Consider the following 26,079-nt stretch of genomic DNA (forward strand, 5'->3'; position numbering starts at 1 on the left):
ACATTTTTGCAAAGAATTTTACTATTTATGAAAATAATTGAATTAATTTGAAGGATTTACTATAATTTTAGTAAATAATTAATTTTTGTATAAAAATTTTATTATTTAAAGAAATCATTGAATTGTTTTGAAGGATTTATAAAAATTTTAGAAAATAATTAAATTCTTTTGAGAAATTTTACCTATAATTTGTAAAAAAAAATGAATTGTTTCGAAGGATTTATAAAAATTTTGGAAAATAATTGAATTTTTTCGTGAAATTTTATAGAAAATAATTAATTTTTGCAAAAATTTTATTATTTAAAGAAATAATTGAATTGTTTTGAAGGATTTATAAAATTTTTAGAAAATAATAATTGAATTCTTTCGAGAAATTTTATCCATAATTTTTATGAAAACAATTGAATTTTTGCAAAGAATTTTAATATTTATAAAAAAAATTGAATTGTTTCGTAGGATTTATTAAAATTTTAGAAAATAATTGAATTCTTTCGTGAAATTTTTGAAACGAATTAAGAAAAAAATTGAATTAATCTTAATTAATTAAATTAAATTAAATTAATCATCTTTCATGAAATTTTTTATTGAAAATAATGAATATTTGCAAAGATTTTACTGTATAAAGAAATAATTGAAATCTCTCGAGAAAATTTATTAAAATTTTTGTTGATTATGAAATTATTCAAAAATTTGTATTTGGAAATAAAAAATGTTGTCATTTTCATAATAATAATAAATTGAATACAACATTTGCTATAGTTAATATAATAATATAAATCCTAAGACGATTGGCATTTTGTATATAGTTATTTTAAGGTATCAAACTTTACAATAAATTGTTTGAAGCTCTAAAAAAATATTTACTTTTGGCCTCTTTTTTCGATCCTGGCCCACTGTGTGTCTGAAATATTTTAGCTACTGATAAAGGAACATTATATGCGAAAGAATGTGAGACACTTATTGAGTTTTAGAGTTTCGTTTATGATTTTCATTGCTTGCGAAATCACTGCTAACAGTTTGTAATGTTCTGATCTGACGTGCTATGACCAAATGTGAATGCGCTGATAATACGTGTATACTTACAAGAAAATCACATACCAGGAAACGATCTAGGTGGAATTACGTATATAGCTAGTGAAGATAATAAAGTTGATAAGGGTGCAGCGAACGCCCCTACTGCCTAGGGTCGCAGGGCGTGGCCAGTATCTTCCTCTGTTCCTCTGATTGGCCAACGGGAAGGTGGCTTCGTCAAATAAAACCCAATCGTTGACTAAAGGAATGTGAGTCTCTGAGCTTTTTTACCCCTCCAGCTTTTCCTTTTAAAGGGGTGCGCAGCGTCGTTTGATAGGAGTATGATTTTATTACGGCATTACCAAGCCAGCCAAACCCCGAATTGCTCGACTTATAGTCCGCATTATCTCACCTATGAAGGTAGAGAAAGGGAAAGCGAACTACAGTTAAAGAGAGGGGGAATAGACTGCACGTTAAGCACACTTCACGGATGCTGAGGAGGGAGGGGGTTTGAACCCACCTACGTCTTTGCAGGCTTTCATTCGAGGGTTGCACATTCACATTGTGGTGTCCAATTGCCATACATTAGTTGAATTGTTGCTCGTGCCGAAACTAACTCGCAAATCTATTTCCTCGCTAATATGCAGAGGTATATTATCGCTGTGCATGCCGTGTGATAAGTGCAAAACGTGTCTTGATAATTTAGTGAAACAAGTGACGAATTATTTTAGTAGTGCTTGTTGGTTGCATTTTTCCACGTTTTTCAAATTCATACAATCCATACATCCTTTTAGACTATTAGTACTAATTTACTAATTTACAATTGCCTACGCGAATAGGCAACTTGTAGACAATGAATTAAGTGATGTTTCCTCCAGCTTCAGCAATGCTGAAGAATCTCACCCAAAACGATATGACTTCGCCATCTTTCACGGTGGACAATCTTCTCAGGTCAAGGGGTTCGAGCGCAGACTTGACTCGAATAACTCTCGGTTGGGCTCTAATGTCCAGACGGGAGAAAGAATCGGGAGTGATTATTCGAACCGTGGACTCTTCGATGGACATTGAAAGGAACCGAATCGAGAAACACTACCGAGGATCGAGAATAAACGAATATGAGCAAATAATCGCTTTTCAAGACAAGGATAAGCAGAGTGTCATTATGGATTTGGAGAATGATCAAGCGGAAAGTCAAAGTGCTGTCGATCGTTTGAGTGCGATAGAGAAATTATCTGAGAGAGTTTCAAATGATTCGATTGATGAGGATCAAATACCAATGGACTTAATTAGTAGTATGCAGAATGATGTGTTGCGGAATAATCGAGAAAGACTGACAATGCCCGGGCACGGACAGTTTGAACGAAGGTCGGATGAATTAGGGTTGCACATGGATCAAGAGACTGACACATTTAGTAGGATAGAAAAGGAGACTTGCACTTGTGGGGATGAACAATGTACAAATTCGAGGTGCCGAAGGGTGCAGGACAAGGAGAAACCTCACCTCAAGTTCAGCGTTAATGCGATACTTGGGACCAGTCACGAGAAGCGACAAAATCCAGGTAACAATCCTTTTCAAAGGTTTTTATTTGTTCGAAATCTTATACTTTGTTACGGAACAATTACTCACCTATTACATACCTAATAAATCAATTTATTTATTTAGATAAGTTAACCTACAGTTAGGACTCCCAAACGCTAATGACTGTTTACATATAATAACATAAAAAATAAATCTAGGATGGTGCATTATTAAAATCTAAAAATAAGTCTATGTAATGCAGAATTGGAGGGCAATTCATAAACCCGTTTATTATTTTTAAAAAAAGTAAATCAGTATATAGAAATCTTGTGTAATGGAGTACCTAGAATCATTCTAATAGTCGTGACTAAAAAAATTAAGACAACCCTAATCGTTTCGCAACAAATCGCATATATGAATTTGTTGTTTGCTCTTTCAAGTAAATCCATATGAATGTCTAGATAGGGTGACCATATTAAAGACGCAAATTCTATAATTGTTCTGACAAGAGAAAAGTACAAAACATTTAGAGCAACAATATAATTGTGAAACTAGAAGCACTTCTGGTGATCATACCCAAAACTCATGAGCATTGTTGACAACATTAAAAATGTGAGTTTTGAAATCAAATGTAGAGTCCAGAGTAGCACCAAGATCACGGATCGAATGAAACAAACTCAGAAAACTAGAAACAAACTCAGTACCATAATCAAGTTATTATGTTGAAAATAATTTTTGCTTTTAGGAAAAGTTATTGTATTACATCTTTTTATATTTAAAAGAAGATTAATGCTGTAAGTTTAGGTGCTTTGGGGGTTCTATGGAAGTCTACAGAAAATAAAGAGTAATATCAAGCAGATCTTCAATAGGAATTTTTATTAACGACAGTGATAACAGTGAATAGCAACAAACAAATCCACTTATGAGTCGGTGCAAAAAAATCATATCGAAATCTTGTCGGCAACAATTTAACAAATTTTTCTAATCTTTAGGTTCATGTTCGTAAGTTGTTAATAACAAAGTCATTTATTGCGTTCATCGCAGTTTATATTTTCCTTATTGTTGACGTCTAAAACTACCCTATACGATCAGTATTGTCCTAGAAGTACGCTCGGACTATGTATTAGGATCCGTCGCATCCGAAAAACCTTACTTATTCCAAAGTTTTGCAGTGAATTTTTAGTGATCGTGAAGTGATGATGATTTTTCAACTCATACAGCATCGAAATTTTCCTAAAAGTTAAAATTACCTTGACATCAAACTTCAATTATCATTAATTTATTTGTGAAGCTCGTGAAAGTTGGAAGCAATTCTTTAAATGCCCGATGTTTTTCAATGTGTAACGCGAAGGTTCGCTGAACATTACATGAAAGTTTCAAATTTCTTAAAAAGGGTTATCACAAAATGTACAATGTAAAATTCTAGATTTCTCGAGGTCAAAAAATATAAACCATTCTGGCTTGATTACACAGTTCTTGCCATCAATCTTCCTCATGAATTTCTTTATATTTTTATCCCAAGAATAATAATAATCACAAGTATTTGAAAAATGTATAACTGAATTTTGTTAAACTAACAGAACAACAAATTTTTTTAAATATAGTCTAAACGCTGTAAAATAAGTCCAGACTTCAAATTTCTTACTAATTTATAAATATAGATAAAATGCTTTTTATTAAAAAAAACATGTCGTCTGAGAGATCTCAAGCGTTCTCCAAGGGTTAAAAATTTTTAAAAATAAAAAATTATAGAAAACATTTTTAAATGCTTTAACTGATAAAATTGGTAGAAGATTGTAAACAACAGAAATCGACGCTTCCCTTCAGTGAAATGTTTTCGGATATAATTTTGTACCAAAAACAAGTACAATATAAAATACATTTGCTTCATTGATATTTAAACTGATTTTAGAATTTTTTCTCGAAACAAGGTTTTTAGTTTGATTAATTTAAAAGCAATTTTTCATTTAGCAAATTAAAAACAAATTTTGTAAAATATATAACTAATACTTGATGCTGCATTATAATTGCAACATATATAATTTAAAAACCATATAAATGGTTATGAATAATTTTAAAAAAATAATAAATTTTTTTTGAAAAAGACAATGCTCAAATTTGATAACATTCACACTTGAAGTCACGTATGCAGCGGCACTGAATGGACTAGATCAAATGTGACGAAGTGTAACATGATAGAGAAGAGGATCACTTCATTTCAGGCCGTCACGTATCACTATAGAACTAGATTTCAACATTTTTTTATATTCCACAAATATTTTCAATTGAATTTCTATATATTAACAATTACTCTTTAGTTATATTTAAATTAAAGAAACTCGAGAAAAATAAAAAACTATAGAGATTATAAATTACGGCATAAAATATAACCATCAACCGGAATAATTTTTGAACTAAAAGTGCAATTTTTTCTTTATTTCCCTCATTAAAAAAATTACATTTTATCTTTTAAACTATTCAGCTGTGTCAATATACTTTTGAATTTTTTTCAAGTTTTACTACCCAAAAAGCTTTTTTTGTCGAAGATATTCAAACTTAATTCAAGCTTCATAGTTCATAATTTTAAATAGGACAATTGTCTAAAAAAGTGTTATTTTAATATAGGAAAAAATGATTTTTTATACTTCTTAGCTTAAGCTAAGCGCTCAAAAAAAGTATACCTTGTTTTTTTATATAAACGTTATTAAATTATAAATGTTTATAGCAAATATCGAATTAAAACAGTCAATTAAAAAAAAATTTACACAAAGAACTTGCTTCCTCCCTATATTTACCTCTGATGTTCATATATTCATCCCTATAAAGTTATCCAATGTAAAGTTAATTAATTCCAACTTTGGAAAATCAGAAATTTAGAAATTTTATTGACTGAAATCAACAGTGGAAAATTAGATTAAATTGAAAAAGTTTTAACTTAATTAAAGATATATACGTCAATATTTCGCTGGCTTTTGTGCAGTAAATAATTATTATTTAGTAGCAACAATAATTGTGGTATTTAGATCATTTTATGAAAATGTTGCAATCAGTACAAAAGAGCATCTGAATTAAAACTTACTCTCTGAATCTGAGTCAAATAAAATTTTAAATGATTTGAATCAGCAAACTTTAAATAATCGGAAACCAGAAAGTCAGTCGACTATAACTTTCTATCAATATTTTACTATCGAGGATGTTACCCGTAGCCATATAAATATGTTAAACTTATGGATAGTCGCCCGTACAATCAAGTATTGCAAAAAGTTTCACAGTAGTACATGCGCAAACTATCTTTCCTTTTTCTGCAAATGGCGTCTCTCATGATTTTGACACATTTCAATATCAAAACGTTAGCTTTTAAGTTTTGCTCTTAAAAAGCTAATAAATGGACAATTTTGTAAAAAATATTTAGATTTCAAGAAATTTTTTATTTCTTCTCAATTTAATTTTCTAAAAAAGAAAAACTAATTACTCTTCACCTGAATTTTTACCCTTACATTGAAAATTAAAGTTGACACTGTAAAAAAACACTTTTTTAACATTATTCAAAAGTTTATAAATATATAAAATTATAGACACTCAGTTTTAACAAGAATTGTAACAACTTGTTAACTTCTTACACCTTTAAACAATTGTAACAATTTATATACATATAAAGACTATTGAAAAGATAAAGTACCTTTCCTTATACAGAATTGTAAATCAAGAGAAGGGGATTTTAATACTTAGCGAGGAAAAAGAACTTTGGAACTGGAGAAGATTTAGAGCGAGAAAATGACACTGTATTAAATATAATATCTGAAGAGGGATTTCTAAAATATTGTGTCTATATAACTTCAATTTATAGATAAGTTATAAATTTCATTTGAAATAAATGACAACTTTAAACCAAAGAGTTTTAAGAAGCCTAATAGATTCTATAACTATTAAATATTAAATAAAATAATAAAGATTAATAATTATTATTATTACTACAACTAATAATTTTTGGGATAACCGACCAAGTTTGTAACAATAGCAATCGAGCAAAGTAAAAATACATAAGGCGCAAAATTCCACAACTGTCCAGGTCAAAAAAATGAATTTTCTCGAAACTTTGTCAAAATGTTACTACTATTAGTAGAAGTGAAAAAATGAATTATTGAATTTGATAAAATATTTTTAGAATTATGGAGTTTTCGTTCAATTTGAGGAAATTTGAGAAAAAGACAAAATGCAAAAGAAAATAAGTATATTTGTGACAGAAGCAAAGGCATAAAGCGTCACTTTATGAAACGAACCCGCGAGTCCTAAACACGCACGAAAGTATCACTAAATGTTCCAGTATCACAAACTATTCTTTTAGTGCGTTCGTGATCGCATTTAAAACGCGAGACTGCCAAAAATCACTATAAAATAAACAGGGAAATTGTGTCATGAACGAGAGCCGAGAGGTTTACAATATTGTTATCACTACGATTTTTATGCCATGCATATAACTCCAAACTTTAAGTGCATAACTTCAAGGTGTTTATAATGTGTATATTTTTTATTGTTATCTCTAAAAAGCTTTAAGTCTAGAAAATTAAGGAATTTTCCTTTTCTTTTTCTACGGTAAATTGCAGTTTTTGATTTGAGAAGAGAGAGAGTTAAAAATATCAAAAACCATAGTAACATGTTCTTTTTTAAGAGCTAATATTATGTGTCATCCACATACCTAAAATAGAACACCGGAACACAATTTTTTTTTCTAAGTCTCTTAAACATTCAGTTTCCAGATTATCCATGACAATATCTGTGACAAAAGCTGAGATTGGAGAACCCATCGGTGTACCGTAAATTTGTCTGTAGAATTTTCCATCGAACGAAAAATAATTGTTGTTAAATACAAATTTAGTAATTCAAATAAATAATACAGGAAGCTACAATTTTCTCAAATTTTACTGAAAAAAAGATTGTTCTTCTCCACATTAGTTACACTTATTTTAGTTATTCGAATTTCATATATTATCGTATATAAAATAGTGTGGAATAAATTACACCTCCACAAAATCATACATATATTGATTAAGACTACAAGCACAATGCGCCTTACTGTTTGAAACTCAATTCATAAACAAGACAGAAAAGCACTCATACACTCAAACCACAACATGCAGAGTAATAAAAAGAATTTTGATTATCAAAAATATTTACTTTTGCTAATCAAAATAAAAGGGCCTCATGAAAAAGTGTTAGTCTGAGTGCGATGAAATGCAGTGGGCTCAGAACACCTTTTCCCCCTTACATCCCTTACAAACACTGCTAATAGTTTAGGAGATGGTACAATCGTACCCTTGCTATACAAAGAATACCCCCAACGTAACAAGCCTACTGGGTTTAAATATGTTTTCTAAAACTGCAAACAAGTACTTCTTTTTAAATAAATACTTGACACCTTCTTTTCTGCAAAAACTGTTTTAGGATAGAAGTACATCTTTTCAGATTATTTTCATAAATAAAGAATTAGTGGTAATTGATTGTATAATATTTGTAAGTTTCGGAATAGTCGGCGATTCTTATTTGAACGGAGTTAGTTGAAAGTTAGTGGTATTTGAAATCTGAATCAGTAGACGTGCTGTACTGTCATTAATTCTCCAACTCAACCGTCGCGCATCCCCAGTTGGTTGTAAGTTTCGGTAGTTATTCGCTTTTCCTCCTGGGCGCTTTTAATTGTTACTCAAATAGAGCTATAAATTCTTATAAAAGTAACATTTTTAATAACTATTACTTCTGAAATAAAGAGGCCTTTACTGTAAAATAAAGATTTCTGAAGTGTACTATCGTTTACCATAGATGTAAAATAAAAAGTAAATTGTTTTGTAATTTAAATAAAGCAAATATTTATATTTTTAATTCAAATTAAAATCAATGTTTTGTCATCCTACTTGATATTTAAAATATCAAAACCTTTGCGCATATCACATATCTCTATTATTTTAGGAAATGTCAATTATCAGTTTATAAAAATCCTTTAAAAAAAAGAATTTAAATATTTTAAAATCCTAATGTTTTAGAATTTTAAATAAAACTTTTAAAAACTCCAATTTTTAAGAAAATTTCAAGTTTGAATCTTTTTAAAATTAAGCAGTTAATAAGAATTTTAATCGTAACTCTTTTGAAATTAAATTATTTAAGAGACAATTTGGTTTCTATTACAGCTCTTAACACTCTAACATAAATTCGATTAGAACTCATTGAAAATTCATAATAACCAATTACTAAGTATATTGAAACTTTGTGAAAAATCTATTTTTTATTTTCAAAAAATTTTAGTTTTAAACCTTCTCAAATTCAATTAATTCTGAAAATTACAAAATGTTTTCAACTAAAATCTTATAAGTTAATTATACGATCAATAACTTGAAAGAAGTTATTCTAAAATTATCTTCAAAGAAAAGAATTTAATTATTTTATAATCCTATTTTTTGAGAATTTAAAAATAAACTTTTCGAAACTTCAATTTTTGAAAAAAAAATTAAGTTTAAATCTTTTTCAATTGTTTGCTTTGAAAATTAATTTTTGTGGGTTATTGTCATTTTTTTAATGTTAAAAAAACCAAAAAAAACTCGTTTTATACACTTTACAAAATTGACAAAAATTCTATTCTATATTTTTTATTTTCCTGACTTTTTCCTAATTTTCATCAAAAATATTTAATTTTTTCTTATCCTGCTAATAAATTGAATTCCTGCAAACAATTGAATTCTTAGAAACGATTTATTAAAATTTTTAAAAATAAAATGTAATTTCAAAGAAGAAATTTATTACTTTTAAAAATAATTGAATTATTGTTAATGAATATTGTTACTTATAAAAATATTTTAATTTTGAAAATAATTTCCTTGAAATACCTCAAAATAATTGAATTTTCAGAAGAAATTTTCATATTTATCGACATAATTGAATTGTTAGAAAAAATTTTATTAAAATTTTTAAAAATAATTGAATTATTTCAAAAAAAATTTAATTGAAATTGTATTAAAAACAATTAATTTCTTTCGAACAATTTTATTAAATTTTTGCTAGGAATTTTATTATAATTCTCAAAAATAATTGAATTACAAAGAAGAATTTTATTATTTTTGAAAATAATTGAATTATTGCCAAAAATTTTATTAAAATGTTTAGAAAAGAATTGAATTTCTGTGAAAAATTATATTATTTTTGAAAGTAATTAAATTCTTCATAAGAATTTTATGAAAACTGTCTTAAATAATTAATTTTTTTGAAATATAATAAATATTATGGAAATTATAATATTTTAAATAATTGAATTCTTGTGGAAAACTTTATTTGTGAAAATAACTGAATTTTTTGATTATTAATTTAAAATAGTAATAAAAATAATTGAAATTTTTTTATGAGTTTTATTATTTATGAAAATAATTGAATTCTTGCTTAGTTTTAACAAAAATTTTTTTTTTAAATTGAATTTCCATGAGAAATTTTATTATTAGTGAAAGTAATTGAATTATTGTGAAAAATAATTTGCATAAAATTTTGTCAAAAAATTGATTTTTTTGACATTTTTTTTTTTAAATTAGCGAATTAAAAATAGTTTTTAAAGTTTTTTTTATATACTTTAAAGTTTAAAAATATAATACATATAATTTAAAAATTTCATTCTAATTAGTTTTTAAGTTATGTGTCATAGTAATTATTTTGTTAAAAATTACTTTTAAAATGACTTGAAATTATTTACAATAAATAGTGCAACACAACATTCCCGCGCGCGGCTAATTTGGCTAGTTGTTTTAATAAAATTCAAAGTTTTTTAAAAAAAATGGAGAAAAAGGTTTATAAATTCTATTTGTCAATTAGAAACTTTAATTGAAAATGAAATTGAAAATTTTTAAATTTTTAGAAAATAAAGGAAAAAATTTTACTCGGAAAAAAAATGTTCTGTTACATTTATATTTACGAATTTCTATTATTGTAAAATTATTCGAAAACATCAATAACTTCTTTTTTAAATAAATATTTAATCATTATTATTTTTCTAAAGGAATTAAAATTTCAAAAATTTTAAATTCAAAATTTCATTTAATTTTCATTTAATTTTCATTTAAAATTTTGAAATTAATCAACTTTAAAAAAATATTTGTTATAAAACATGAAGATATTGATTACTCCAAGTCGAAGACTTGGAGTAATTGATTTCTTCATGTTTTATAATAATTAAAAATGAACGAGTGATAAAATTATTAAAATTATATGATAAAAATATTTCTTTAAAATTATTTTTTTCCTTTTTAATTCAATTATTATTTTCTAGAATTTTTAATTATTTTTTATGAAAATAATTGAATTGTTGCGAAGAAATTTATAAAAAGAAATTTGTAAATAATTAAATTCCTGTGAAATTTTTATTATTTAAATGAAAATAATTAAATGTTTGCGTACAATTTAATTGAAATTTTTTTTAAAATAATTGAATTCTTTTTGGGAAATTTTATTAAAATAGCAGATATTAAAAATCATTGAAATTAGAAAAATGCATTTTATTTTTGAAAATAATTGAAATTAAGACAAGAATTTTATTGAAATTTTTGAAAATAATTGTACTTTGGGGAAGAATTTTGTTATATTTATAAAGATAATTGATATTTTTACGAAACTTTTTTTTTTTAATTTTTAACATAATTGAATTTTATGAGAAGAATTTTATTACTTTTGAAAATAATTGAATTTCTGCAAATATTTATAATTTCTCCAAAATTGAATTTTTTTTAAGTGTTTTTAACAAAAATTTGAATTGAAAATTTTTAAATTTTATTATTTTTTAAAATTGTTAATTTTATTTAAAAAAGTAAGTAAGAAGTTAGTTGATGTTTAATATTTTGATAATAATTCAAAAGCGTTTTCATCTTATTTTAATGTCTCTCCATTTTCTGTATCGAAATTAAATGAACTTTTTCTCTTTTTACGGAAGATGTATCTTATTTATCGAGTTTAATATAAATCTAAGCATAAATGAATTTTGAAATCAATAATATACCACTTCCATAAAGCTATTGTGAATTTTAGCTTGCCATATCACCGTAACTTCGGAGTGATATTCGTTCTGATTTTATTGACTGCTGTTACTGAAACTTTATGCGGCGTGATATTAAGTCAATATTACTATAAAATTTTCGTGAAATTATTCTTTATTTTTCGTTTCTACTTTTTTTATATTACAATATCTATTATTTTCCATCAGGAATTTTTATTTTCAATTTTTAATTTAAATCAACTGAAACAAATGATGATTGATTAAATAAATACGGATCGCGATTTTGAACCATTAATTTTGAATACCGTTATCATTTGAAAGTAAAAATAGAGTTAAAATCATAGTTTATTTAAATAAACTGATTTTAACTCTATTTTTACAAAAAAAAAAATTTGAAGAATAAAAAAAAAGTGTTTTCGTGAAATAATTTATTGAAAATAATCTAAGATTTTGTATAACTGTTTGCAAATTATAAATACGAGAGTTTGAAAAAAGTAAAAAAAATAATTTTGAAATATATTTTTTTTTTCATAAATATGGTTTGTTCTTAAGTTTTCTTGTTCACTGTGTTTAATAAACAACTTACAGTACAAAGAGACTTTGAAATGATTTAGTTTATAGATTTAAAACAAAGCTTACCACAAATCAGTGTCGAGAGCACACTTCTATCGTTGGTCCCTAAATCTCATGCACACACCCTCAAGAAGAGTCGCAGCGTGCGTGCGGGGCGGAACAGGCGTCAGCTGTTCGATCACTTACCTTCACCCTAATATTAAGCCCTTAGGATTGGTGCCTATTATATTAGACAAGCGTAGAATTCAATGACTTATCGCCCATCCCGTGAAGAAATTTTCTCATCTTTTCCTACTTGAAATTGCATTTTGCGTGATTTCATCATAAAATATAAACAGTAAAATAGATTATGGTCACCCGATTAAATTCATAAAATGAATACAAGTAATAAATAAAATTCACAATAACCAATTCACTCTGCGTTCAACATTTTTTTTTGGAACAATCAAATTTTTGTTTAATTTTTCATTCAACAAAAATGCTTTCACTGCTGTTCAGTTAACTAATTATTTCTTTAAACCAAATTTTCAAATATTTTTATTTCAGTAAACCAAGCATGTTATTCTATTGAACTAAATTTTTTGATTCATTATAATAAAATATTTTGATCTATACCAAATAAATTATTTAAATAAAACAAAATTCTACTGTCACATTCATAAAATATAAATTCAGGAAATTAATTAATTTCTTGACAATATTCTAATTTTTTTTAAAGAAAATAAATCTGCATAATTTCAATTTCTTAAACAAATAAGTTTTTTATAAAAAAATTTTTTTTTAATTTGCAGGCTTCGCACTTATCTACTAAAACCTACTATTTACTACTTTTATACAAATACTTTTTTTATATTTGTGACACTAAAAGCTACTATTTAAAAAAATTTTAATAAAATTCTTCGCATGACTTTAATTATTTTCAAAATTACTGAAATTCTCGCAGCGTAAGAATTCAATTATTTTCGAAAATTTTTTAAAAATTCTTCACAGAAATTCAATTAATTTTACTAACAAATATTTTAATAAAATTTTACAGAAGAATTCAATAATTTAAAAAATTGTTCCAATAAAATTCTTCTCAAGAAATTTAATTATAAATAATAAAATTTTTACAGAAATTCAATTATTTTTAAAAATTTTAATAAAACATTTTTCACAAAAATTCAATTATTTCCACAAATAATGAAATTCTTTGCTGAAATTAAATTATTTTCAATAACAAATATTCTAATAAAATTTTACAAAAGAATTCAAAAATTTAAAAAATTTTTTTTGTAATCAAATTCTTATCTCAAAAGACTTAATTATTTTCATAAATAATAAAATTTTCACAAAAATTCAATTATATTTGAAATACTATTTTTATAAAGACCAAAATGAATTATTAAAAAAATTTTTTATAAAAATTCACCGAAGGAAAACATTTTTAAATAATTTTGATAAAATTTTTTTATAAGAATTAATCTAATTTCAAATATAATTGAAATTTAATTGAAATTTAATTTCAGAGAAAAATTGAATTATTTTCAAAATTTTTAATAAAAAATTCTTCAAAAATTTTGCAAATGTTTTTGCAAAAATTCAATTATTTTCGTAAATATTAAAATTCTTTGCAAGAAATTCAATTATTTTTAAAAATACTGAAAATCTCGGCAAGAATTCAATTATTTTATAAAATTTAAAAAAAAATTCTTCACAGAAATTTAATTGTTTTCATAAATAATTGTTCAATTTTTAGAAAAAGTTTAATAATTTTCAAGTAATATAACAAACTTCTTCACAAAAATTCAATTATTTTCATAAATAATAAAATTCGCCACGAAAATTCAATTATTTAAAAAAAATTATAATAAAGTTATTCAAAAAAATTCAATTATTTCCACAAATTTATTTAAATTCTTCAAAAAAATTTAAGGATTTTTCTAAATTATAATATTCTTCTTAGGAAATTGATTATTTTCAATACAATATTTTAAAAAAATTTCTCGAATTTCTCGAATTTCTATTATTTTTAAAAATTGTAATAAAATTTTTACAAAAAATTTAATTATTTCTTAAATATTGATAAAATTCTCTTTAGAGCAGGAATACAATTTTAAAAAATATTTAATTATTCAAAAAATTATTTATTTTGCTATTCTTATAATTGAATTTTCGTAGAACTTTTAAAAATGAATTAGTTTAAAAATTAATTTCAGTTAAAATTAAAGGTAATAATTAAATATTAGAAACGTTAAAGTATATATTTTTAGAAATAATTAAATTTCAAAAGAGTTTTAAAATTGAAATTAATAAAGTTTAAGCAATGTTATTTAAAAGTTTTAAAAAAAGAACCAATAAATTTTGGAACAATTAGAGTTATGTGTTTTTTTAAATTGTTGAATTTCAAAAATTTTTAATTTGAATTATTAAAAAATTTAACTCTTGTGAAAAAATAAATAAGTACTAAAATTTTTATTTAACAAAGATTATTCAAATTTTAAATAATTTAAATTAGAGTTTATAAAAAAAATTTTTTGTTTATTTATATTTATTTATGAAAAATTCGAAATTTTGCAAAAAATGAATGTTTTAACTTTTAAAAAATTGTGGAATTTATCAGAAATTATTGTAAAAAAATAATTATTTTAATTTATTTAGGTAATTTGTAGATTATTATAATTATAAATAAACAGATCATTTTTTATTTAGTTGTGAGTTTTTACAATATTGGCATAAGTTGTTCAAAAATATAAAAAATAATATGAATTTTGATTCTTTTTGCATTAAAAATTATTTTTAAAAAATTATTCATTTGTTTAAACAATTGTTCAGTATTTACAATTTTTTCAATTTTATATTTAGTTTTGTAGGCTTTAAATGTAGTAAAGCATAAAATTTTATAACTTAAAACCTTTATTTTTTGAAAAATTTCGATTTTTTCACAGATTATTAACCAAATTTTTATTAACATCAAAGAAACTGTTTTATCCCAAAAAAATAAGATAGGTCCACTCGACATTTTAGTGAAATAAACTGTGAAATAAACTTTTTCCCTAAGTGGTGCCTAAGTGTAACAGTTTTTTGTTTGAGGGACGATATAACCAAAAAATAACTTTTTATTCCGTTCATCGGGTAAATTAAAAAAAAAAACAATTTATTCTTTCTCTCCAATTTTTCCACATTTTTACGCTACTAAAATTTAGATTTTCATTTGAAATATTTCTATATAAGTATTGCAATAGGTTACAAATGGAACTAGGGGTCGTTTATAATAACATCGTTACCAATTTAAAGGGAGGGAGGGATCATGCTTATAACTATGATTTATTACGTGTGAGATGGGGGGTGGGTTGTGTATAACAGTAAGTAAGTAAGTAAGTATATATAAGTGAAATGGACTACGTAAAAAATTTTTCATTTTTTCCTTTTTGGCAACGTTTTTACAATTCCCTCCGAGAGAAGAATGGACCCAAAACGAATTAGAATATAGTTGAACCCCAGCTTCCAGATTTCGTTAGGTGCCCGATTTGAAACAAATCGGCATTCACGTTTTACATATATAAAAAGGGGTCTTTTATGGCTTAACCACCATTAAATTATAAAAGACAAGGTATTTAAAACTATTAGCTTCAGCTGTTTTTGAAAGCTTTAGCTGCTTAAAATAATTTTTATTTATTATTATTATTTATGGGTTATAGTCTATACTGATTTTCGTCTGGGAATTGTTGCGGATATATTTTTCAAAAAAATCTTGTTTTGAAATATGTAAAACTAAAAGATTTTTTCGAGTTCGTTAATCATAATATTATGCTGTAAATTTTATGAAATTGAAGGTCTAATTTTAGAAAACTAGAAAACTATTATAAATAGAATTTTTGTAATTGTGACTAATGTTAGAGTAAAATTTAATAATTTTAAATTTTCTATATGGAATGACATGATAGTACCTATACACTTGACGGTATTCAAAGGCAAACAATTTTTGGCGACAAATACAATTTATAGTTTATATAAACAAATCGATTCGTCTTGATGAAAAAAATATTTTAATATAAACTTCGAAAGCTTTCTTAACGTTTTCTAAATCTTTTCTGTCTGCCTTGAAAACTTGGAACTCCTTTAAGACGGCGCTTTGGGTGACCGCAGCGGATTGACCCTCCCTTTAAGCTGTTCACGACTCATGTAATGTCCAAATGAAGTCCCAACCACTTGTCATTGCCAGGCTGAAAATTCTAACTGGAAGTGTTTGTTGCAAACAATTTAAGCATTGTAGTTTATGGCTCGTGTGAAATGCTTGTTGAACCAGAAGTGCCTGAAGCACTAGCGATGGTGCGCGACAATCCAAAGCTAATGAGTCGGTACTAGTGCGTGTAAAACAGTAATAGACATCACGTCAAACCATTTGTGTCATATTCATGAATAGCGATTTTTTGGAAAAATAAAAACCTAGCGGAGATTTTACGAACATGCTAAAAACGTCTTTCAGTTTGGTCTAAAGACGTCTAAAAGTGTCTTATAGATGTTTTACGGATGAACTGTTAAATACATTTGGAAACTCCTTTGAACATTTTAAGTCATCATATTAAAATTATATTTTTAATCTTCTATTGTACATATGTGTCCTAAACATGTTCCAAATATGTCCAAAAAACGTTTGCCTACTAACCAGCATTAAATAACACCTATAATTATACAATAACTGTACATGGGTAATAAACTTTTTGCCACTTTTTGCATAAGGAACCTAATACATTATCGTATTGGCATGAATACAAATAACTGAATAGCGTATTAAGCAGAAGTCTATTTGACTACTTTTTAACTACTTTGCATAATTTAATAGTTTATCAGCAGTTTTTACTAGTTCCATTGACTGCCTTAGAAGTAGTTAAGAGAACTAAGAATGTACTCGGTAAGAAGACTTAAAATTGAAATAAATCAAAATTATCTGATACCGTCAAAAGTTCTTAATTTAACTGTTCTATTGAATCACGAAAATTCCCTATAAATATTTTTAATAATTCTTGTATCTTCTTGATATTTGATAATATTTGGTATACAATACGAGAAATAAAGATTTATCTAGTTGATCCTCTAGATTCTTTCTGCAGGCCGCGAATACATGATGAAGTTTCTAGATTAGCCTTGCTAAAATCTTTATTTTTGTGATTCATACATGTAGTCAAAGTTAAAATTTTATATGAGGTACAAATGTATAATTAATTTTTTTCACATATATTGACGACTTATCGTACATATGTCAGAATTCTATTCAAATTAACCTGGCATATTTACATTCCTACCCTTAATTCTTTAGTGTTTAGGGGTAGCCGTTCATAACAGTAAAGTTCATATTTATCAAAATAATTCTTATCGCATTGCAAAGCGAACGGTTTCAACTGAATAAACCGAATATTTTGCATATATTTTGACCATGAAACAAGTAATAAAGGGAATGCATTTTAAATAGGGGTTTGTTGTTTAAGGGTGTTAACCGCTATTCAAGTCCCGATTTTTATACAATAATAGAAGACCAATTGCTTTTAATATAATATATACTCCAACTATTTAATTAAACTTGATATTTTTATTAACCTGAGCAGCATGTAATGTTACTTGAATTCCATAATAATATTCTCGTTTGGAATATTAGAGTGATGTTCTAGTAAAATTAAATTTTCGATTTATTTTATCCATAGTTTATAATTATTAATTCTTGATTCAAAGAGCAACAACATTAGTTGAAATTGTAAAAAGTCTGTTGAGAATAAAAGTATATAATTTTTCAATTCAACTCAGTACAGAGCTGAATACAGAACTCGGTTGAACTATCATTACAAGTGTTCCAAGTTCTATATGTAAAAATGAACATAGACACTAGACAGCCCTGAAATCTAGACAATTTGATTAATAAAGGATATAACCCCACTGGCAATCGAAACATAACGATTTTTCAGCATTCGAAACTGGAATTAAAAAATTTGCCTGCTCCACAAATCATAACCTTTCATCAATGAATTGTGAGTTTGTTACCAAAACACTTTTTCGCGCAATTATTTCACAACATTTCAACATGACATACAACAGTAAACGTGAATCTCAACGAGATTGGTTGGGGAAACAATATTTGAAGCAGAGCAATATAGAGGGGATGAGAGAGTAAAACCGAGGCGAAGAGATGTAACACATGCACGTGGCACGGTCAATGCATCCGCTGTCCGACAAATGCATGAAATCCCACTTTATAAATCTGCGCAACTATATACCATCCCCTAGGGGTGCATGCAATTTACCAATGTTAAATGCAACATAGATATTCCTAAAATTCGTGGTGTTCAGAGCTACGCCAACGCATTTATGAATGCGCGTATATGAACTTTATCGACTCGTGTCAATCACGCGAAAAAACCATCTCATCCCTGTTGGATTAAAATAATTATACTCCTCACGCCCTCCATATAACAATTTTATTTCTTTTTTCTATTTTAACCAGATAAAATAAAAGATTAATTATATTATTCAATTTCTATAACTATCTATTCCATATTACGCTGATAATATTTATATACTGCTACTGAATACTCTAAAGGAGGTAAAACATTTGTTTTTAAATGTTTTTAAAATTAGGTACTCTGAAATTATTATATTACTACAGACGGGATGCATCTCACATTAATTGTTACACATTGAGTGTTATGTATTAGTCTAGGTACTTTAAAATCTATATATAATTTGAAATGATAGAACACTTTAAACTTTCTGAAAGTTTCCAGAAAGATATCGTGCTGTGTGGGTACAATGTTTTAAAAACTAAACGATTTTTTACAGAAAAGGGGTGTCCACTTAATTATGTTAATTATCCTAAATCCTTGGATAAAACTAGCAAATGTTTGACAAAATTTGACCCTGAAAGAGTTCAGGGTGCTACATAATAAAAGAAAAAGTAATAAAATTTTTTACAGAAGTGTTTTACATGACAATTTGTGGATACAAACAGCAATGATAAGATGTAATAATTCATTTACTTTTCTTATTTAGGGTGGTACTGGAAACATTATGGGTTAAGTCACCCTTATCCTGTTTATAATAATCATAATGCATATAAGGGGTTTGGTATTGCTGTATTTTAAACAATTTTGTCGTTTTTTCCTTTGCCTTTGCTTTCGCTGCCACACCCATCACAACAGAAAAAAAAGTGACGTATTTGAAAGTAATAAAATAATGGAGCTTAGTCGAAGGGTTTGCTTTGCGTTTAGCCAAACAATGCACGACAATAGCCTATACACAGGAACCCATTGTGAGAGAAGCCCCATCAAATACTCATCGTATTTTATCGCTGTTTTCCTAGGGAGCCAATGAGAGATCAACTGCGAAACGCACAAAACTATTAACGATTTGAGTTCCAACGGAAACACTAAATAGGTATCGCTATTTTATCTTAACCCTCATGTATAGGATTAAGTTAGAGCAAGTATATAAAGTATATACATGGTGTGTTGTTACAGTTGTCGTCTTTTCTGGACCGGCTTAACTTTTTTTTTTAAATGTCGATAGGTTATTATTCTTGAGGCTTAAAGGGACAGGCTGTAGTGGTATTAACTAGATTCTTCAACAGGTTAGCATTAAATCAAGCAGTTATATTGAAAAATTATTAAGTGCAGGCTCAGAGTTTATTGAGGACGAAAAAATTATCTTCTCTATTGTCGAAATAATGAAAACAATTTTTTTTCATAAATCTTACTGTACAAGAAGAGTTTTAGGAGCTAGATTTATTAATAGATGCGATAAGTATTTGTTCGCTAAAAATCGAAAAATAGTGGAAGATTTCCAAACATTTGTTCGTAAAACGCGAGGAGAGGATTTTTTAATTTTTCTGAATAAGCGAATTTCCGGCAAAAATTCAATTCCAGGCAGAATAGAAAAATATCGGTAAAACCAATTATTCTCTATTCCCTGCAGAAATAAAGCAATATAAAAGAATTCTGACTTCGTATTCTGAATGCGCAACATTCTTTTTTTTCGTTTAGAAAAATTCATAATTTTAAATCTTTCGAATAATCGACAAAGCGAAATTTACGGAAACAAATATAGAGATCAATTCATTATATTTTTGTACAAAATAAATTATTTAAAGAATAATTTCCCGGAACACTTAAAATATTATCCTAAGGATAAATTTTGAATGTATATTGCTGAGTTGTATTTAAATATTTTTTTAATATTGACACATGTTTTATTTTACAGAAAATTTTCCTGTTATTCCGGCTGTGGCGATACCTATGATTTTTCAAAATTATCAAAATTCGACAGCATGCAGTATTGCAAAACCAATAGCGAGGCATGTAGCAACCTATCATCCCTATCATCCATCGCATTCGGGACAAGCACCACCTCAACATCATCCGATTCAACATTTTTTGTGTCGAAGTTCTTTTATTTCTGGTAAGTAACAAATATTCTATATTTCCCTATTGAAAATTCCCATTTAGTTCACTAAAAGAAAATTCAAATTTTATTTTCTAAGACCTTTGATCATTTAAATAAATTTTGAAAGTGGCTTAAAAAATATGTCTAAACTAGGTATGTAGATTATATGTGCCGAATAACAGAATGTCATCTTTATTCTTTATAAATTATTTAATTTATAACTGATAATCCACCTCAGTCAGGATTTAATATTTTGATTAATAATAATCATGAACTAGGAGATGAAATATCAAAGGAGTAATCGGAATAAACAGAAGCAAACTATTACTGTTGAAGAAAAGCTAATTATAATAATTATATAAAATCTGCTGATTTAGAAATTATTGACCAACTGAAAGAAAAATTTAATGATCCTACAACGTCAAAGACTATACAGAAATGATGATTGTTTCTTGTGCACCTAAATCTTGGAGTGTTGCATAAGAGTTTGCAACATATCTACGGGACAGACGGAATACGTAAAGAATTAGTTAAAAAATCAAGGATTTTAGTGTCATAAAATTCTTGAAATGGAAGTCAGTTATCGCAGTTGAAACTGAAAATTTAGTAAAATCTTTCATCTCAGAGAAGATAACACTCGAGTGATGCCTGGTAAAAAAGACTTTGTATCGATAATTAAGACCTCATACTTATATTGCTGATCAACAAGCGCTTTATTTCAAGAATAGGAAATAATCCATTAAGAATTGTAAAATAATTGTTCAATGTAATATTGCTGAAAATTAGTTTTTTAGTACAAGATGCCGCTCAGACATTCTATTGGAATAATGATCAGATCACTCTACCAACGTCAGCATTCTACTATAGAGAAGGACAAATTATATTGAAAATTATATATTCAAATTATAATTAAAATTATACAACGTATTATTGTCCAATCGCAACGAAAAGTCTGTGATTCTGTGACGAAACGCCAAGTATTAAACTTAATAAAAACGAAAATGCATTTCAGAAGTAATGCATTAGAGTAAGTTGTAAAAAATGCTAGTTCCAGGAATGAAAAAATATTAACGACGAGTTTAATTATTAAAATTTAATGAAGTAAGATAAGATGAAATCTCAAATACGTGTTCAATGCGGAGTAGGGTGGTTTCAATACGGCTCTCAATCGATATGTGGAGCGCGCAGAACAGCGGCGCTCTCTATTTCACCGACAGCGGGTTCTCTGTATTCAGATGATAATTTTGAAAATATATTTATCAAATTTAAATTTCAAAACATTATTAAAACATTATGAAATGAAAATGTAATTTACATTACACGTCAATTTCAATATTCAAAATGTCATATGACGGACGAAAAAATTAAAAATCAGTAGGACTCACTTGAAACTTTGTTTATTTTAGGTTTTTAAGGTCCTGTTTTTGAAACTAAACTCAAAATTTTTATTTTTAACTAATTAATGTCCAAATGCACAGAATGTTAGCTCGAACTTTATACAATAATATTTTATAAAAAAAAAATTGTTAACTTTTTTCGTCAAAACCATATATGTCTATCCAAATATAACATAAAAATTGTTTTAAAAAAAATTTTTACATTATTTTTTAAAATGTTACAAGATTATTTTTTTAAAAAATGTAGTAATTTCAAAGGAAAACAACAACTTTGTATTTAGTGGTTTTCCGAGTCGCTGATTACGAATCTACTTGTACAGATTTCAATAATTCAAAATGGCGGATCCAGCATGGCGAACAGAAAAATTAAAAATTCATGCAATTCGTTAAAAAATAGGTACGCGAGGGTTTTTGGGGTCGCTGATTACGATTCTGCTATCAGATTATAAAAACATTCAAAATGTCGGATCCAATATTTCTGGGATAAAAATATTTGATGTTATTTGATATATTATGAAATTTCAACATCAGATTTGTAAGCAGCGATCCAAAAAAGCCCCGAGTAACAACTTGCAAACAAATCCTATTGATTTTTAATTTTTTAGTCTGACATATTGGTTCTGGTATTTTAAACTTTGACTTCAGATTCGAATTCAGCGATCCGAAAAACCTCTATGTAACAAGTTTCAAGCAAATCCATCATAGGAGAAAATGTATAGAATATCTTGATACTGTTTTATTAATTTTATTTTATTTTGTTTATTTATTTATTGTTATTCTTTATTTTTGTTTCTTTTTTGTTAGCTGTTGGAAGAATTTATATTAAGAGACATAGAATATATCTATAAAATTTTATAGAGGATTTATAAAATTTTTAATGAAGCAGCTCGACCAAACCCAATATTCAAAAAAAGTGCTATTGTTACTTTATTAAGTGTAATTTAATTAGCCCAGTGTGAAAATAAATATATCTATTGTTAAACGGACAATTGAATTTGCAAGCTGGTATCTAACCGATAGTGTCAAACAGAGCATACTGATATTATCTGCTTCAATGATATTTGCACGCACTTGTTGCATGTATACATTTCGCTTGCGGCAGTGTATATAAATTTATGCATACATTTATATGTGTATAATATACGCTAGAGCTTTTAGTGCATTCCATATTTACTTTATGTCCCATACGACAACACAAGATATTTGACAAAACTGCAGTATTGCACATCTCGTCGCGTCGGATGCAGTGAATGAGACATAAAAATTGATGTTTTTTAAATTTCTAGGTAAATAGGCTAGAAAAAAACTGTTCGTCAACACAAACTGAACTTGTGACATGGTGTCTTTTAAAAAACATATATATTTCTATGGAATTATTTTATATTACCATTTAATTTAATTGTAATTATTATATGATATTTTATAACATTGTGTTGGGCACTATAAGATTATATATTTACTCTGAAAAATATCAAAATAGGATATAAAGGGAATTTTGATGTAGAATTAAAGAGGTAGTCTTCATTAAACACTTGTAATAAGTATTAAAAAAAGTTATTTAAATCTAAAAACTGAAATTTATTAAATGATGAAATTATTTATGAAAATAAATAAGGTATTCTTTTTTTAGGTTCAAACTCGGGTCCTGGAAACCAAATGGGAAATCCCGGTGGAGGAACAGTCTTTCCAGGAGGGATGCAAGGCACATTGAACGATGTAGCTAGTATGGCAATAGGTTTTCCATGGTCTGGTTGTCCTCGAGGTAAGCCACGAAGAGGTATGATGAGAAGGGCAGTTTTTTCGGATTTACAAAGACGGGGACTTGAGAAGAAATTCCAGCAACAGAAGTACATAAGTAAACCCGATCGCAAAAGACTAGCTGAGAAACTTGGACTTAAAGATTCGCAGGTGAGCTTATTTCTTGCAAAAAATTATTATATTATAACCACTTGAAAAAATGATATATAAAATCTTTAAATCTAAACACTTGGATTTGCTGATAGGAAAATCCATTTAGAAATTGATTAAGAAAAAATACAGGCCCACGAAAAACGTCTTTAACATAAGGAAAACTTTTTTAAGACACTTGAAGTTCAGCGTAATTAACGGAGTGAAATATTGAAAAAACCCAGAGGGCATGTTGTCTTTAAAGTAATCCAGGTCGACGTACACGTCGGTTTAAGGTAACACTGGGATGACAGGCTGTCAGACTCACGCTAGTAGTCTTTTAATTTGCGATGCGAAAGAATGCGTTTTTCATTGGACGACTTATCTTTTAAATTAAGGACCCCATTTTCAAGACAATTCACTTGTTTTAGTAGTAACTACATCTATCGTAATTGTGTCCTGGAGCAAAATAATTCAATTCGAGTACAACCCCTACTTGTCTTGTATAGTCGGCCCTCGCCTGGTTTTAATTGATAACTAGATTACACTTACATCCATTTGACTCTTCACTATAAGTAGAGACTTTAGGAAAAGAATTATCTTAAAATTCTAATCTGGAAATTAAATAATTTTCACTATCAAAGGTTCCAGCAGGATTTACATTAGTTTAAACACAAACACATATCATTTGTACATAAAACAAAAGTTTCTGTTTATTATAAATGAATTCTAAGTGAATTTACATTTTGGCAAAAATTTATCCTGTAAAATGAAAAGAAACTTCGGAAAAAATGAATCCTGTTATTCCCATGAACCTGGCAGTGACGTTTAAGATCGATTGACCATTAAGGTTTATATTACAGTGTATAGAATTTCCTACATTCCATCAGTCAAATCAATTTGTAACCATTAACAAGGTATTATTTGTGTTTGCCTTAGCTCGACTTTCATAAAATCAATTTATAAAAGCACACTGGAAAAACTTCTCAATTTAAGAGGAATATTACTCTTTCAAAGGGTGTATTCCATGTCAACATAAACAAGATTTTATGACGGAATTAGATCTTTTTATAAGTGGCCTAAGCAATAGTATCACTAATTATTTCGTACATTTTTAAAAAATTTTACTATTTTTAATTATAAATTATCTTCATACCAAATCTCAGGGCTCGAACCAATGAAAGTATATATTTAAAAATAATACAGATTTTACGGGTCAACAATGAAAAATTACGGATCAATTACTGACAAAAAAATAACCAATCCGAGTGAAATAAGAGAACATTTTACTTACTATAAAATAAATGTTTTATAATAATTAAAGATGACCGAGTGATATTGAGTCCGCCATTTTGGATCAGCCATTTTGGATTTTAAAGAATGGCGACAAGAGCTTAAAAAAATAATATTATCATTACATTTTTGAATTGCAGGTAAAAATATGGTTTCAAAATCGTCGCATGAAATGGAGGAACAGTAAAGAGAGGGAATTATTAGCCAATGGAGGATCCCGAGAGCAAACACTGCCAAGCAAAAATAATCCCAACCCAAATTTAAGTGATGCGGATGGAGACAGACAGAAAATAGAGTATATTTCTCCCAGCCCATCGCCAAGTCCACAAATAACAGAAGATACTGATACTGAAGAAAATGAAGACATTGACGTCACCTGATAAAATGCTCTCTCCTTTGTGATAAGAATATTTCTCAAAAGCTGCCATTTAAATACTTGGTTACAATTTTTTTTTTAACTTAAAGGCCACATTATTCTTTAATGTTTTAAATATATTTATTTGTTTTTCAATTTATTAAATATTGTTTTTCTTTTGAAATTATTAAAAAGAAAAAAATGGAAAGAAGTTTGACATTGTTTCGTTATATAATTTTATTTTAAATAAATTATAGTGTATAATAAGAACTAGGTAAGAATTATTATTAACAAATTTTTATAGAATGAAACTTGCAGAAAAACACAATCAAAAAAAAAATTTTCTAACCATCACTTGTTAGAAGCACTGGATTTTAGATCGACAATTTTACATCGAAAAATGTTTTTTTTCTAATAAGTTTATTTATATTTTTGTAAACTATTACTTTCGTACAATATACTTTAGAATGCAATTCTTTTATATTGATAATAAAAGAATTATGAACATTTTTAATTACAAAAAGTTACCAACAATGAATAATATTTACAAATTAAAAGATTTGTTGCCCTTACGAATCTTTAGTTTCAAGAATAAATGTACTAATGACTTTTCGTTTAG

General features: G+C 26.9%; 1 protein-coding gene across 1 annotated transcript; it reads left to right on the forward strand.

Annotated features, from left to right (window-relative positions):
- Positions 1–1,339: 1,339 nt before the first annotated feature.
- LOC122511023 lies at positions 1,340–25,652 on the forward strand. The gene is made up of 4 exons (XM_043626019.1): positions 1,340–2,570; positions 20,346–20,543; positions 23,556–23,833; positions 25,246–25,652. The coding sequence occupies exons 1-4, from the start codon at positions 1,877–1,879 to the stop codon at positions 25,483–25,485; spliced, it is 1,410 nt and encodes a 469-aa protein (XP_043481954.1). The 5' UTR covers positions 1,340–1,876; the 3' UTR covers positions 25,486–25,652.
- Positions 25,653–26,079: the final 427 nt, after the last annotated feature.

This window comes from Leptopilina heterotoma, unplaced genomic scaffold (genome assembly GCF_015476425.1).
Source record: "Leptopilina heterotoma isolate Lh14 unplaced genomic scaffold, ASM1547642v1 Lhet_8, whole genome shotgun sequence".
Taxonomy (NCBI): Eukaryota; Metazoa; Arthropoda; class Insecta; order Hymenoptera; family Figitidae; genus Leptopilina; species Leptopilina heterotoma.